Here is a 17,515-nt window from a genome sequence, read left to right as displayed (position 1 = left end):
ATATACCATTTTGACAAAGATGTACACAAAGGTACTAGTAGCCTAGACTGTCAAGTTAAAAAAAATTTTTTTAAAGAAAAAAACCCTATAAACATTTCAACTTACATAAATTAAACTTTATCATAGGTACGTATGTATAGGAAAAAACAGTGTATATAGGGTTCGGTACTAAGGGGTTTTCAGGCAACCACTGGGGGTCTTAGAACACATCTCCCAGGGATAAGGAAGGAGGGAGTATTGAACAGGGAAAAGATGATGTGAAGACGCAGGGAGAAGATGGCATATATAAGGCAATAAAAGAGGCCTCAGAAGAAACCAACCCTGCTGACATCTTGATCATGGACTTCTAGTCTGTACAAATGTAAGAAAATAAATTTTTTGCTTAAGCCACTCAGATTGTGGTATTTTGTTATGGCAGCCCTAGCAGACTAATACTGTCACCAATGGTTTGTCCCCTTCCCTCACTCTATGGCATTTTAAAATGCATGTGATCTCTGGATTTCACAGTGTCTTTTGTTTGTTTGTTTGTTTCTTACCTTACTATTTGTGTTCTCCTTTGTAGGAAATTGTCTTTTTACCAAACACCCTCTGATAGAATCACACTTTTGGGAACTAATTTGGAATTGGTCTCTGTGTTCATAGGACACTTCTATGTGACTAGGAAGCTTCAGGTCCTGGGTAACATTAGCTTCCAATGCCTCCTTTTGAGGTAGCAAACTTTGTTGCTTTTTCAGTGCACTCAGTTCTTTCATTGTCATCTCTAATTTTATTCTGAGTTGTCTTCCTTCCTCCCTGGCACTGTTCCTTTCGGCTCGAACTTTACTCCATTTTTCTCTCCAATTGGCAGTGCAGTCTGACCACCACCGCATGGTCTTTTCCATCTGAGCAGCTCTGGCCTTGACTTCTTCAAGCTCATGCAGGCGAAGTTCTTCACAAATATCCCATCCACTGGTGTTATATGAGTGAGCACAGAAATTGTGGGCAACATGAGATTGTAGCCCATAATATGGCAAGTTGGAATTACAGGTATCCCTGGGGGATAAGGCAGGTGGTACCATCTCACAGCGCTGTTTAATTGATGACTGCTGCATCTGGAAGATTTGTGTTTCCTCAATTAATCGATGAATGGACTCTAAATTCATATTTATCCTTTAAGACCTAAGAAAAACGAGAAGACATAATTATACATTTGAATTTCCCTTGCAATTATAAAATATTCAAAAAATTTTTTTAAGTTGATGAAAAAATGCATCTTTTCAAAATAACATATTTTCTTTTCCAGTGTAAGAAAAAATAAAGAATTTATGCATTTTTAATTATCCTCAGAGAAACAGAAATCACTTATATTAAATTTTGCTGAATACAAATAAAAATGTAAAGATGCAATTAGGGATAGCAGATGATGAGTAATTCATTTCAACAAATCCAATTCTACTTAGATAATGTTTATTGTAACATTGCCCACTACAAAATAAAAATTGTAATTTACTGTTTACTAACTACACAATGGTCCCCTTTTTTTTTTTTTTTTTTTTTTTTTGCCCTTTTCATGACCGGCACTCAACCAGTGAGTGCACCGGCCATTCCTATATAGGATCCAAACCTGCAGCGGGAGCGTCGCTGCGCTCCCAGCGCTGCACTCTCCCGAGTGCGCCACGGGCTCGGCCCACAATGGTCCCCTTTTGACCTAACTAAACCCCTATTTGGTCAGGTAGAATACAGATTCATTGATTTCTGGTAGGATAAGCTCCCATCACAAACCCAAAAGCTAAATTGTGACTAGTCTTTATCCTACACTATGACTTTCGTTTACTGACTATTCACTATTCTCAAGGCAGGCATGTGATCTAGTTCTGGCTGATGAGATTTGAGAATGTATACTTGGAAGATTTCCTATCTAAGAAAAATGAGAACATCAGAATGAAAAACCCCTGTTTCCTTTGCCTTTTTCCTGTCTGAACAAGGACATGGGTCTGGAAGAAGTGAGTATAACAACCATCCCATAACATTTAAAATGGTAGAACAGAAAGATAAAAAGAGCCTGATTTAATGACCTAGAATGCATACCTCTGGTTTCTTTGCTATGTGAGAATGATTACCATATTTATTTAAGCTATGATGGTTGAGTTTTTCTTACTTGCAGCAAAAAGCACATCTAACTGATACCTGGATTAATTTTCTGCTATGGTTAATATTGTGATGAGCTCTAAAAGTAAATTATAAAGATAGTCCTTATCCTCAAAGATAGTACAGTATAGTGGATGAAACAAGCACATATAAATTTTAAAACGATTTATACTATATTTATTGATTTTCTTTTAGTACATCTTGTGTGTCAAGTTAGTTTTAGAATCTTACAATATGTTCAAGGTGCTAAAGATATGATTAACTGTCTCCCTTAAATGAGAAAGCTTCACAGCATAGATAATATTGAACAGTCTTAGCCATTTCAAAGCTTTGGAAAGAAATCAAAATCAGATTGCCATATAAATACCAAAAGACAAATTAATTTGTAAATGCATACCATTTTTATCAATATATATACCCATTACTTTATTCAATATGGCAATATGGCTATATTGAGAATATAGCAAGTAGAATCTTCTCTTGCTTAAAACATGCAGGTTAATTTACAAATTTAAAAAGTTCTGTGGTTATATATGATTACCCATTTTTATTCTCTGATATAGTTTTCTGGTGTAAATAACCTTAGATGATATTTTCTATGCATGACATTAATTCCTGTCTTTTTTTGTTTGCTTTTAATAGTTACAGATCATAACCTGCCTTATGACCCATCTATTTAATCACCTGAATCGATTTCACTGTAACAACTAACTTACAAAATAAGCCTTTATTTATTGAAAAAAATGGTATGTATTTTTAAAAGACTATATAATATTAAGACTACATAATTAAAATACTTTACAATATTAAAGTTAATTAATATTAACTTTTAGTTGCAGAAAAAGCACATTTTAACAAATATTCTGTAATGATACCAAACCAATTCCTTATAATACTTATAATAATATAAACTCATGGTTATAATTATTGTTAGCATTGGTATATGCCCAATCATATTTGAATTAGTACTGATTTGGAATAACTGTTGCCTTTAATTACTGTAATTAAGAGAGCAATTATAACTTAAATTTCTTGGATCATTACTAAACCAAGACCAATATGAAAAGAAACAATTAATTGTTTCTTATGAAAAAAGAACAAAAGGAACTCTTAATTAGAAACAGACCAAAGATATATATATACTCACTATTCACCATTTAATAATATTTTGGGGGGTTGAAATTCCAAAATAAAATCAGAAAATTTAATTTAGCATATTAAATTTATCATTGCCATTTTTCAAAATAAATCAGTTTTACAAAATTATAATGTCTTTGAAATGTCTTTTTTACTTCACTAGTGGTATGAAGACTCTAATTGGGTTCTCGTACATCGAGATCTTGCTGACCTGTGCATTTTTTTATAACTGACTAAACACAAATGAGTGTGATTTGATCATTCAGTCCTTGAGCTTGCTTTCCTGTTTGAAAGAGTTTTCTCAAGCAAGAATAACTTGCTTGAGATGGGGATATTTAATACACTTGTGTATTTATTCAAGTATTCGTTTTCCAAACGTGTGTGTGCACTCTTCGTGTTTTATTTCAGATGACTGTGAAAATGCTTGCTAGTGGTTGTAGCACAAGGCCTTTGATGTGTGAGAAAATATTTTAATGCTGTTGATTGGTTTCTTGCACTGGTTTTCTCACTTTAGAAATGCTCATACAATCAAGCTACCTTGATTACTTCAAATATTTGTAAATGTTGTACAGAACCAAGTGAATAAAATATGATAGGTCTACAACGTATATATAATATTTCTAAAAATATTTCTTGCCAGTAAGGAGCTTAGTATGTAAAATGGTAGGCTCCAGACTCCATTGGTTCAAGTTCTGACCCTGCCACTTTAAACAGATGATCTAGAACAAATTATATGAATTGCCTTTGACTCAATACACTTATTTTTAAAAGGTGACAAAAATAGCATGTATCTCACTGTGTCCTTATGACCATTAAGTGGGTAAATGCCTGCACATTGGCTAGCCCAGGCTGTCTCTCAAGGAAAGTGAAAGTTTTTCTCAGTGTGTACAAGTCATTAGTATGGCACCTTGGACCATTTAATTTTTTTCACTTTTCCTTCCTTTTGAAAGAAAATTGATATACTTAAAAAAATAGGGTCAGCATAAGAAAAAAATGAGGTATAATTTTTTATAATAAAGGTATAGTCTCAATTTCTGTATAATATTAATCAGCGTAACGTTCAGTACTATTATTATCTCCGTCCCGGTGATGAAGAAACTAGGGCTCTAATGCATTCAGCTAAGTCAGTCGTTAGAAGGGGTCAACCCAATTGGGGATTTAAGAAAATCTGAATCAAGGCCACTGCCTCCCTCTGTAAAAAATCTGCAACTTCAATATAGAAACTATTTTCACTATAGTGAAATAATCTTTTAGATTATTGAAGAAATATATCTGGAAGATTTCCATTTTATATATTTATGCTAAAATATCTCCTATTGAATCACACAGTTAGTTGACTGATCCTGACATTGTCTTTTGTGTTCATTCAAACTCCTCCTCATCATAGTTTAAAGGAACTGCAAGGTTTAGGGCCTGTCCATCCAGGACAGATGCTTTGTGCAATCTTGTTCCTATGTAGGAACACGCTTTCCTCTCACCACATGCCCACCTTCCCCTGGCTTCTCATCTTTCAGGTAGCAGCTTAAACCTTACTGCTAATGGAACCTGTGACCTGACTGTCTTAGAGCCCTTCAAGGCCCTTTGTCTGAGAGAAATGTCTACCACTGGCCTCCTCTGTGATAGTGAACGAAACAGACATCACTTCCGCCATCCTGGGACATTGCTAACAACCATAAACAATAAGTCAAACAGTCACAAGTTTTAACAAAGTCTTTGAAACAAACAGTGGATCATGATCCAAAACATCCCTATTTACTTAGCAGTCTCTCCCAAGTGACATTTTATGTGTTATCTGAAGAATGAAGTAGAGCAGAAAGAAAATCAATTTTGGCAGCAGTTATACTATTATGGCAGAATAAAGGGATTTTTGTTTTATTGTTTACAGTTATTCCTTTCTCTTAACCTATAGGAAATGCATTCTAAAGGAAACTTTTCCTGAATTTTTTTTTTCGTTAAGAAGTATAAGACCTCTGATGCATGCACAGCAAAAGCCATAAGCAATGAAAAAATACATTAACACGTATTCAAAGCACAATGCTGAGAAAAAAATTGTTACTATAGATATAATGCTATATATTCTGATAAGAAGAGAAAAAGAAAGAACTAGTTTTTAATATTCGGGAAAGAAAACATCACATTGTATTTCAAAATGTAGCCTGTCAAGTATGTACAAATGATAAGTATAAAAATGTACACATTTTGGATGGGTCTAAAGCAGAAAAATCATGTGTTTTAAGGAATGTTTTGCAAGAGAACGAAACACCAAATGTGAAGACTGCAGTTGTGACAATGAGATAAATGAAACTGTTGCAGTGAAAGGCCGTATGACATCACTTCAGTGTAGCTCAAATTTTGCTCATGGTTAAATATTACATTTTAAAGATCCTTACACTGTGGCAAATTGTATGGGCAGTTATAGTATATGCCGGTTGGTATGAATGAGATATTTTTGAAATTGTATAGAGGCAGGGAATACTTGCATGAAGCAGGCAACTAAATAATATCAAATACATATGGACGAGTCAATTATTTAAAGCTTAGATATTTTACTTTTCAAAGCACTGTAGTAAAAAATAAGCATAAAACAGTTCAAAACATTTGTTTGCCAAGAGTCTTTATTAAATTATAAATTGCATGATCTGATCAAATAAAAATTATCTTTATTTTAAAGAACTGACATGGAATTCAGGCAATAAGCCCTGCCTTGTTTAGCTGGCTCTTCTTGCTTCCTGTCTCTTTGATTTCCTGCTATTGCTCCTTTACTATCTCCTTACCGTGGAAGCCATGTATCACTACTTGAAATCCTGTGATGTTTCCCTTTAGCCTAGGTTTCCAGTAAAAATTATTTGAGAAAAAAATAGTGAGAATAATATGTTTCTTAGGTAATACTCAATGACTGGAAAAAAAAAAAAAAAAAACTTCAGAATAATCTTTTCACATAGTATCTTCTAAAAGTTTTGTTTCATTTTTTAATTGACAATAACTATATACATTTAGGGAATAAAATGGGATTTTTGGATATACATATATGTTGTAGAATGATCAAATTAGGTTATTACCATATCATTCAAATATTTATCATATTTTTGAAAGATAACAAGTATTGGTGAGTATGTGGAGAAAAGGGAACACTCACACTGTTGGTGGTATTGTAAATTACAACAGCCATTTCGGAAATCAGTATGGAGCTTCCTCAAAAAACTAAAAATAGAATTACCATAGAATCCAACAATCCCACTACTACGTATAAACCCAAAAGAATTAAAACCAGTGTGCCAAAGAGATGTCTGCTCTCTACATAGTATCTTGATGTTACTGTATGTATTGTTATGTTTTCTATGCTTTAAGAAGTTAAAAAAAAAATTACAACATTAAAATAATAACCTTATAGGTCAAAGACATAAAATGACGATTCTGACCTCTTTGGAATATGAATAAAGGAATTAAAAGAGATCTATGATCCACAATCAATTTTATGAAGTGTCAATGCATCATGTGTAATGGGTTTTGGAAAAATAAGATTTGTTTTTGGCAGGCTGATCACCTTGAAGCATAAATAGTGCTTTGCCTGCCAAATACAAATTTAATTTCAGACCATTTAGAAATTCTTGGTGGATACATTATTTAACTACTCTTATGAAGTACTTGGGGGTGCCAAACAGGCTCAAAAAAGCTCTGTTTTAAAATATTCCAGAAATTTCTCACTAGTGTACAGATTGAGACATAAAGAGATTTTATCTAAGATTTGAGTTTAGCAGCTTAAGCATATTTCTTGTAAGAATAAATATAAAATACTACTTATTAACTATTTATATGGAAACCTGACACTTGTTGAATTCATCAGGACTTTTTAATATTTATGTTCATTTCAAGGTTTCAGCATGCAAACCACAAACTATCCAAATTTTCTTATGCAATCTAATCCAACTTAATAGTGCCAAATAAATGAGCCAAAATATTCCTTGAGACCTTAAGCCAAAAATGAAATTAGAATTATCTGTGCTGGAACTATACAGCTCCACCAAATCTTATTTTTATTTAAGAACACTCTTAGCACTATTTCCAGGTGGCTAACAGACCGAATGCATATTTCATTGGATAGAGTTCCACAAGCCTGATATTGTCAAAGATTCTACCACTTTCCAAATCTGGACAGGTGCTTCTAAATCTGGAATTTACATTACTATGTAAACATGTAAGTTCATACAGATCAAATAACAATGATATAGCTGTTTTCATAAATTTTAGTTAGAAATAAATTAAAGGCACATAGCAAACAACTTGAAATTATACTTATTATAAAGTCATAACATGAGAGCATATCACCCTATAAAATAATTCCTACAGGGTTATGCTTTTCAAGATTAGGGCTTTTTGTTTGTTTGTTTGCTTTAATTTAAAAGCTATTTCTTAAAATTATAGCTATCTTATTATTGATTTAATCAACATTTCTCAATATGTATGCACATTTCTAAGTTCCAGTGAACAAAACCACAAACTATCCCAATATTCTTATGCATTTCCTAAGCAAAATTCCTAAGCCATTTACCCCACACACTTGCTCTTGACAAACGTATGAGGCTATGTCAGAAGTTCTTCACAGATCTGGTTACACTTTGTAGTAAACAAAAGAAAGCTCGCTTATGTCAGTATGACTCAGTAATATTTTCTTACACCCGTTGGATGGAATGTACATAACTGCCAAACTACTCTATGTTAGCCGACTGTAAAGTGTTCTTAGGCTTAATAATGAAGTTTGGAGATGCAGCCCAAACGATTGTCATATTTATTTTTGGAGAGCAATTACACAATTTCTTAAATCAAAGCATAACTTTAAAACTCTATTTCATTTCCCCAACAGTATATTCTTTGCATTAATAATCCAAATTGGCTAAAATGTATTCCACATCAAAAATGTAAGAGAAAAAAAATGGCCTCAGAATGAGAAATTTTTATAATATATTTATACTTTTATGGGCTATATCTGTGCATATTTCAAATAACTTGCTTTATTTACCCTACTTCTTACTAACGGAAACAATCTTTACAGAAAACTATGCATGATATTGTTTGTTAAGCTTTATTATGTATGACCAGAAATTTAATTTTCAGTGTAAACAGCAATGGCTATATTGGTGCTAGAGAATAAAATTTACCTTTATAAATATAAATCAGATCAAAGACAAGTTCTTTAAAAAGCCCAGCTCGCCAAAATGGCAAGATTACTGGTTAATCAAATGCTATAGGAAGCATCTAGGAAAGATGGAGCAAGATAGGTTTTTTTCTGGAAAGAAGAAAGATCAGATTTAAAGAACCCCCAGAGTTCCAAAGCAGGGAAGCCGGAAAAGTAACTTTTCGGAAATACCCAAGAAACTGCATAAGGTTGACGTTCCTGTATTGCTGCTTATTATTTAATTTATTTGGTATATTCATTGGACACTACTATGATAGAACATGTTTAAATTGAGCTAAGGAGCAATAGACAATCTTGCAACTAGTTAACTCACGTCCTAAAAGTAGTACATTAGTTTCCTATTTCTGCTGTAGTAAATTATACAGACTTAATAGCTTAAAACAACACAAATTTATTTCCTTACAATTGTAAAATTTAGAACTCTAAATCAAACTGGGCTGAAATCAAAGTGTGAGCAGGGCTGTTTTTTTCTCTAGAGGCTCTGAGGGGGAGAATCCATCTCTGTGCCTTTTTTCTTTCATTGAAAAATAATTCATTAAATATGTTTGAGGGGTACAGAGTTGCATATCAATACCTGTGTACAAAAGTGAGATGATCAAACCAGGTAATTAGCATGTTTATCATTACAAAACATCATCATTCCTTCTGTCCATTAACCAAATTCTTGCTAGTGCCCCCCATACCCTCCCCCTTTCCCACCTCTAGTAAGCACAGCTCTGATCTTTCTTTCTGAAAGTTCAATGCATTATTATGATTGTTCATTCTTTCCTTCTTTCTTTAGCTCCCATTTAAGAGTGAGGACATGCAGTCTATTAGTCTGTTACTGTTGCTTATAACAAAATGCTTGAAACTGGGGGATTTATAAAAAAAATTAAATTTATTGCTTATAGTTTCTGAGGCTGGGAAGCCCAAAGTCCATCTGGTGGTAGCAACAGTGACCAGGGATTTCACATTGCAAGATGGTGGAAGCAGAGAGAGACTCTCTTCCTTTAAAGCCCTCAGAACCACGCCCCTGACTACCATTCTTAATCCATTCACTAGTGCACGGCTTCTCTTCAAGGCTCCACCTTTCGATTACCATAATAGGATTTCCCACCCTGTCAACACTGTCACAGGGTTAGGGGCTAAGTTTATAATACATAAAACTTGGGAGACACAATTCAAGCTCCAATGAGTTTTGAGGGAACATAATTCAGTCCACTACATGTAGTATTTCTCTTTCTGGGATTAACATCCAGAATATACAAGGAACTCAAACAACTTAACAACAACAACAAAAAAAAAAAAAAAAAAAAAAACCAAATAATCCAATTAAAAAATGGGCAAAGGGGCTAAATAGACATTTCTCAAAAGAAGATGAACAAATGGCCAACAAGTATATAAAAAAATGCTCAACATCACTGATCATCAGGGGAATGCAAACCAAAACCACGTTGAGATATCATCTCATACCAGTTAGACTGGCTATTATCAATCAGTGTGGCCATTATGGAAAATGGTATCTAGGTTTCTCAAAGTATAGACAGAACTGCCATAAGATCCAGCAATCCCACCACCAGATATATACCAAAAGGAATGGAAATTGTCATGTCAAAGGGATACCTGCATTCCCATGTTTATTGCAGCACTATTTACAATCGCCAAGAGAAGGAACCAACATAAATGTCCATCAACAGATGAGTGGATAAGGAAAATGTTGTGTATATATACACACAACAGAATACTACTCAGCTGTAAAAAAGAATGAAATTCTGCCATTCGCAGCTACATAGATGAGATTGGAGAAAATTATGTTAATGAAACAAGGCAGGCACAGAGAGAGAAATACCACGTGTCCTTGCCTTTTTTTTTTTTTTTAAATCCTCTAGAGGCTGCATTCCTTGGCTCCCAACCCCTTCCTCTGATCACTCCAACCCTTCGTTTCCATCATCATTTCCTAATACCACCACCACTCATCTTCCTATCATCTCTTATAAGGACCTTGTGATTACATTTGCTCACCCAGACAATCGAGGAAAACCATCACAACTCAAAATGCTTAATTTAATCACATCTACAAAATCTCTTTTACCTGTAAGGTAGCATATTCTGGGTTCCAGAGATTAGGGTATGAGCATCTTCAGTGGGGCATTATTCAGCCTTCTACATAATAAAAAGACATTGGACTTTGAAACCATATAGATATGAGTTCAAATTCTTGCTTTGTCAGCATCTCTGTGACTTTCACAGCTTAATTAGCTCATGTGAAAAGTTTATCCATGTATCAAACGGATAAAATAGCTCAGTAATATGGTTGTTTCAAGAGTATCACATGAGTTTTCCCTCTACACTGGATTATTTCCTTCAGCATACCAACTGACAGCATCATGACAAACCTTCCCCACCAATGCCCCGTCTCTCTGCTCCCATGACAGAGAAATTTATCTGTGTTATTTTCACTGCTTTCATTTCCTCACATCCCATTCTCTCATCTACCCACCTCAACTGAACATCTGAACAATATTCCATGTGAATCCAATTTCTCAAGATCCAAATGACCTCACTATTGTCAAATAAAATATTCATATTTTTATCCATGTCTGATTTGACTTCAGCAATATTCAAAACAATTGAGAACTCCTTTAAGCACATTTGTCTTTTGTTTTCCTTACTACCACACTCTCCTATTATTCCTTTGCCTCCTTCTTGGTTTTGTTTCTCTCTGCTGCTTGCTCATCTCTAAATTTTGGGGAGTCCAAAGCCTGATGACTCTCAGAAGAATGTCTTTGCTCCTAACTACCAATTTCACATTTCCAACCCTTTTGTCTCTCCTGAGCTCTAGACCTACATACTGTAGCATTTTCTCTGTATCTCCACTTGAGTATTGTAGTGGATTGAATTACGTCCCCCAAAACTCACTGAAGTTTGAATTGTGTTCCTCAAGTTTTATGTATTAGAAACTTAGCCCCCACTGTGACAGTGTTAACAGGCTAAGAAACCTTATCATGGTAATTGAAAGGCAGAGCCTCAAAGAGGTGATTGGATCGTAATACCACGCAGTAGTGAATGGATTAAAAATGGTGGTCAGGGGCATGGTTCTGAGGGTTTTAAAAAGGGAGATTCTGTCTCTCTGCTCTCACCATCTCACAACGTGAGACCCCTGGGTCACTGTTGCTATCACCAGATAGACTTTGGAACTGTAAGCAATAAATTTAGTTTTTCTTATAACTCACTCAGTTCCAGGTATTTTGTTATAAGCAACAGAAATGGACTAACACAGGTGTCCAATAGGTGCCTCTATCTCAAGCTAAACACTGACCAAATTGAACTCTTGATCCCTAGCCCTCTGCAAATGTGTTTTTCCCCCATTTTTGACATCATAGAAACCTCCTATCCATCCAACAAGTAAAAATCCCGGTTTCTCTTACCCACATTTAAGCAGCGAGTTATATTATCTCATCCCTTCAAATTACTTCCCAGATCCATGCGCTGAGGTTCATTTTCACTGTACTACTTTTGAAATACCTATTAATACCACTCCTCTATCCAGTTCATATGGCAGCCAAAGAATCTTTTAATTTAAATGAAATATACACACAAATGGTAACTATGTAGAAGTGACAGATAGGTTAATTAGCTGGAAAGTGATCATATTACTACGTACACACCTCAAAACATCAAGTTGCATACCTTAAATATATGTCAATTTTATATGTCAATGATATCAATAAAGCTGTTTTTAAAATATAAAAAGGGGGGCCGAGCCCGTGGCGCACTCGGGAGAGTGCGGCGCTGGGAGCGCGGCGACGCTCTCGCCACGGGTTCGGATCCTGTATAGGACTGGCCGGTGCACTCACTGGCTGAGTGCCGGTCACGAAAAAGACAAAAAAAAAAAAAATATATATATATATATATATATATATATATATATATATATAAAAAGGGGAAATTTCTCCCCAAATAATTAAACTCCCTAATTAAAACTTATTAATGCCTCCTATTTAGTATAAAATAAGAACTTTTAACCACGGCTCCAGTGTCACAGGAATGGCACTAGTCCCCCCTTCTAACTTCAACTTCGACCACCTATGCCTCCTTCACCTTGGTGCAGCTGTGCTGGCTTTCTTCTGTTCCTTGAACACACCATGTTGGTTCCTACCTCAGGACCTTATGAATGGAATGCTCTGCCCTCTGGTCCTTGGTTCTCTTGTCTCTTTCTGGTTAATCTGATCTCAGCCATCTGTTAGTCTCAGGGAACTCTTCTAACCATTCTCTCACTTTTCTTACTAACATTTACGATTACTTTATGATATCTAATATTTTTTATTTTTTAATCATATTTATTATTATAAATCATGATTTTTCTTTATGCCCTTTACCTGACCTGTCCCTCCCCAAACCCCTGCTTCCCCTCCCCGTCTCCAGTAATTTTGGTTTGTTCTCTCCTTCTGAAAGTTTAATGAATTGCAGTTTTTTTCTTTTTCTTTCTTTGCACCCAGTTATGTGAGAACATGTAGTGTTTCTCTTTCCTAGTTTGGCTTATTTCACTTAACATAATTTTCTCCAGACACATCCATGTTGCTACAAAAGGCAGGATTTCATTCTTTATGGCTGAGTAGTATTCCATTGTGTATATATAGCACATTTTCTGTATCCAGTCATCCATCAATGAACACTTAGTTTGGTTCCATATTTTGGCTACTGTAAATAGAGCTGCAATGAGCATGAGAATGCAGGTATCCCTTCGACATGATGATCTCCATTCCTTTGGATATATACCCAGTAGTGGGATTGCTGGATCATATGGTAGCTCTATCTGCAGTTGTTTGTATATTTCAATTATTTAATGGTTTACTTTTTCTTTGTCTCCCTACCAAGTCACGAGAATGATAACCTAGACTAATATTTTAACACTGCGATTTTTATGCCTCCAATGTTGCAGTCAAATGCTCTACCCCTGAGCTACACCCCCATATGCCTCCAATGTTGCATGGAATATATTAGGAGCTCAATAAATATTTGTTAAAGCCATAAATAAATACTTATAAACAACTAAAGGAGTCCTAGGAATAATAGAAATGCTTGCTGATAAACTACCATTTATTAAGTATTTATTATATTAGTACAGTATTAATACTATAAAGTATTCTTTGGTTTAAGACATTATTCGTGTTAATATTTACAAAAATATTTTTGAGATAGATTTTATTATCACATTAAACAAATATTCAGGCTCAGTGAATTTAAACATCGTGTTCAAGTCACATAGATAATAAATGATGGAGGAAAGATTTATGCTTTAAATGCTGTGCTTTTTACATACCCAGAATGCAAAAAGCTGCATTTTTTATTAAATGCTAAATAATGGTTCAGTTATCCTACGGTGGAAGAAAATGGAAAAGAGTAATTATTTCAATGTGCAAGGTGAAAAGTAGAGGTCAAAGAGGCTTCCTGGATGAGGAGAATTTTAGCATGTCAAAATGGATAGGAAGACCCTATAAGAGTGTAAACAAAGCTCCAAAGAAATAAAAGAATCTGGCGTATTCAAAACACAATGATAATTTTCTAATTTTCACCTCTCTCTAAGCAAGAAAAGTGGTGCAGTGTGCCTGGGCCAAAACCGTGATCCCACCTGCCCTTCCATATTAATTTTTTATTGCTGCTGTAACAAATTCCCACAAATTTAGTGGCTTGAAATAGCACACATTTATTTTTCATTTTTGGACGTCCAAAGTCTAAAATGGGTCCACAGAACATGGTTCCTTCCGTAGGCTCTAGGGGAGAATTTGTTTTCTTGCCCTTTCTAGCTTCTAGAGGCTGCCTGCATTCCTTGGTTTGTGGCTCCTTCCTCATCCTCCATGTCAGTGATGTAGAATTTTCTCTCCTCTCTGACCTCCCTGTAATAAGGACTTTTGTGGTTATACTGGACCCACCCAGATATTACAAGATAATTCTCTATCTCAAGATGTTTATTCGTGTCTGCAGAGTTCTTTCTGAATCCAGTTTTTCTTGGGAAGAATGTAGATATCTTTGGGGGCCATTCTGCCTCCTTCACCCTCTGACTCTTTTTCAAACTGTTCCTATGCACCACCCCTAGACTTCCTTGAAGAATTTCCTACTCCTACCTCATGCTGCTGTCCTATAGTTGGTTCAAAGCAAAATAACCATCTAGGGATCTTTGAATCTTAACTGACGTTTACTAATAGGTGAGAAAACTTGTGTAGGGTTCAAGTTCTGAACTCTTCTTTCTGAAGAATGTCTCATTTTTCTGATCTACATCTGAAAATTTGTGTATAGATACATAAAGGCTCCTCAAATTTTTTTCCCTCAAATCCATATCAAAACTTCTTTTCAGATCTATCTCCATAAAAAATATAGAACTTCTAAGAATTCAGTGTTTTCCTGTCATGAGTATTCAAATTTTAAGAAGCACTGAAGATTTAATTTAAGAAGACAAAATACTAACAGTAGAATTTTAAGCATTAACCTGAGCTATAATAAATAACTTAACATTTGTACGGTATATTTACTGCGTTGTAAAATGTGTTTTCATCCATATTTTGCATGATGCTTATGGCACCTATATTAGACAAGTATGGGTTCCTGAACCAATGTCAGAAATGTGATAGTGATAGAAACGTAGTATGTACCCTATGCTTGTCCCACCACTGTATCTTGGAAGTAGGTAACTTGTTTTGATTTCATAAATAGGACCTTGAGACTTTGGACTTCTGAGAAACAAGTTAAGATTTGGGGGATGGAATGAATGTATTTGAGAAGGACAAACTTTGGGGGCCGGGGCAGAATGATATGGATTGAATTGTGTCCCCCAAGTTTTATGTATTAGAAGTTTGATCCCCACTGTGACTGTTAAGAGGGTGAGAAATCCTGTTACAGTAATTGAAAGGTGGGGCCTTGAAGAGATGATTAAATTGTGAGGGCCATGCCTTAGTCAGCGGATTAAAAATTGTGGCCATGGGCATAGTTCTGAGGGCTTTAAAATGAGAGTACCTGAGAGTCTCTCTCTGCTCCACTATTCTGCCATGTGAGACCCCTGGGTCACTGTCACCATGCAGACCTTCACCAGATGTCTTCCCTGGACTCTGAACTTCCCAGGCTCTGAAACTGTAGGCAATAAATTTAATTTTCTTTATAAATTATCCAGTTCTAGGTATTTATGCTATATACAACAGAAACAGACTAATATACATAGCTTAATTCAGATCTTTCAACCCAAAGCTCAGAGCTATTGCCATTATACCAAATTGTTTCTTTAGCAAATGTTCAGGCTAAGTATCAGTCCCTGACCAAAGCACCACAGCAAAGTGTATGATCTCAACGATCTTTAACTTTGAGAGCCTGAGGGCCAAGGGGAACAATCTAATTTCAACCCATGAAAATATCAATAAGCCTATAGAATTTAGCAGCCAATACCACACCTTCTTATGTTTCTTTGTTAAGAAAAAAAAAAAACCCAAAACCAGGTGGACTGAACAAAGAAGAAAGTGAAAGTAGCAGCACCAGCACTGTTCTCACACTCTGGTCTCTGAAGAAGATATTCTTTTACAGCCCAGCCTTTCTTCATGAACATAACACTAAATTGCTTTTTAAAAGAGGTAAATTGAGATATTAAGGTCGATACACCCTTAAAGTGCCTTCCCAAACTACTTAAAAAAATATATACCATACACAAACATGGATGTACATATGCATATACATACTCACTACACACATATATTTTTTAACTGGATTGTATATGTTAATATTATTATCTAAGAAGAACAACCTAAACTTTTGTGCACATGTAGGAATGTCAGCAATACTTGAAGAAAACAATTCCTCCATATCAAATTACTTCTCTGTTTAATCTATATTCACCACTATTGTACAGGAGCAAACACTTATGGGAAAACCATAGTTACTTTCAATATATTTTGGATATGAATGTCTATATTTTATCATTGTTTCCAAGGTTCATATCACATGTTCATAAACTCTCAGATTTGAAAATATGTAGCACCTGCATAGATTATCAAGCTATAAAAATGTTATTTCATTACAGACTAGTTTAAATAATCACTAAAATATATTAAGATCATATTTTTACATTAAAATTATGCATGTTTACTGAGTATGGCTATGCTATGATAGAAAACAGCAAATCCTGTTTTTAAAAGATGAGACATTTAGAAATTGACAAATCTTGTCAAGTAGATGAAAATATGCTGTTGAAATACTTCATTGAATATTCTCTCATTCAAATAGTAAATATAAGAAAAAATAAATTACTAATAATACTAACATTTTTCCATAATAAAGTATTTACATAATGTAAGAATAAGAAAATGTATTGACTCCTGGTAACATTAACGAAAATAATCTTCAATATCCTTGAATACCGTTGAGTAATCTTCAACCCTGTAATTAATTTATGGTATTTAGATTCAGAATGACTTCTTAGTGTAGGGCAGAATCTACATATTATTGATATATATTGAATCTCAAATTGATAATTTTGGTTTGTGTCTTAGCCTAATCTTGCTGAAAGATCCCTGAAAGAAGTGACTCAAAAGAGTTCTCAAATATCAAATATAAAAAAGAAAGGAAAAAAAAAAAAAAGAAGCCAACATATGGATGGAATTTCTTCAACTATTCTTGAGTCTAAATGTCAAGGGTAAAGAATTTAACAAAACACATTTGAGGTTTTCGTAACACAGAACACTTGAAAATTTACACAGGGAAGACATCTACTCCAAAGACAGATGGTGTTTTCACTCTAATATTGAGTAAACTGAAATTTCCCTATTATTCTGAAATATCCCTACCCTACAAAAGTGTCAGTCTTTCCTATGTTATGTGCCATTGTAATAGTCATGAAACTAGATATTAGAATTGAGATTTTTGTTTTACATTCTGGAGCCAGAAAAACAGAGAAATCAAGATTAAATGCAAAATGAGAGAACTATGTACATGCCATATATGTATATTACAGTCAAAAAAATTTGAATGTTTAAGAGTAATTCTATCTAGATTACATGTGACTGTAAGCTTATTCATACCGCTTTCCAGTATATGCAG

General features: G+C 34.5%; 1 protein-coding gene across 2 annotated transcripts in view; it reads right to left on the bottom strand.

Moving 5' to 3' along the window:
* The window catches only part of CCDC102B (coiled-coil domain containing 102B), a 301,210-nt gene that overhangs the window by 254,312 nt on the left and 29,383 nt on the right, over positions 1–17,515 (bottom strand). For both annotated transcript variants that reach the window (XM_063077429.1, XM_063077430.1), the window contains exon 2: positions 537–1,158. In XM_063077429.1, the coding sequence (XP_062933499.1) occupies positions 537–1,142 (606 nt within the window). In that variant the 5' untranslated portion in view covers positions 1,143–1,158. The remainder of the gene's footprint in view (positions 1–536; positions 1,159–17,515) is intronic.

The sequence above is a fragment of the Cynocephalus volans genome, chromosome 13, assembly GCF_027409185.1.
Source record: "Cynocephalus volans isolate mCynVol1 chromosome 13, mCynVol1.pri, whole genome shotgun sequence".
NCBI classification, from domain to species: Eukaryota; Metazoa; Chordata; class Mammalia; order Dermoptera; family Cynocephalidae; genus Cynocephalus; species Cynocephalus volans.
The sequence above is the reverse complement of the archived record's forward strand: the minus strand, read 5'-3'. Positions and strand labels throughout refer to the sequence as shown.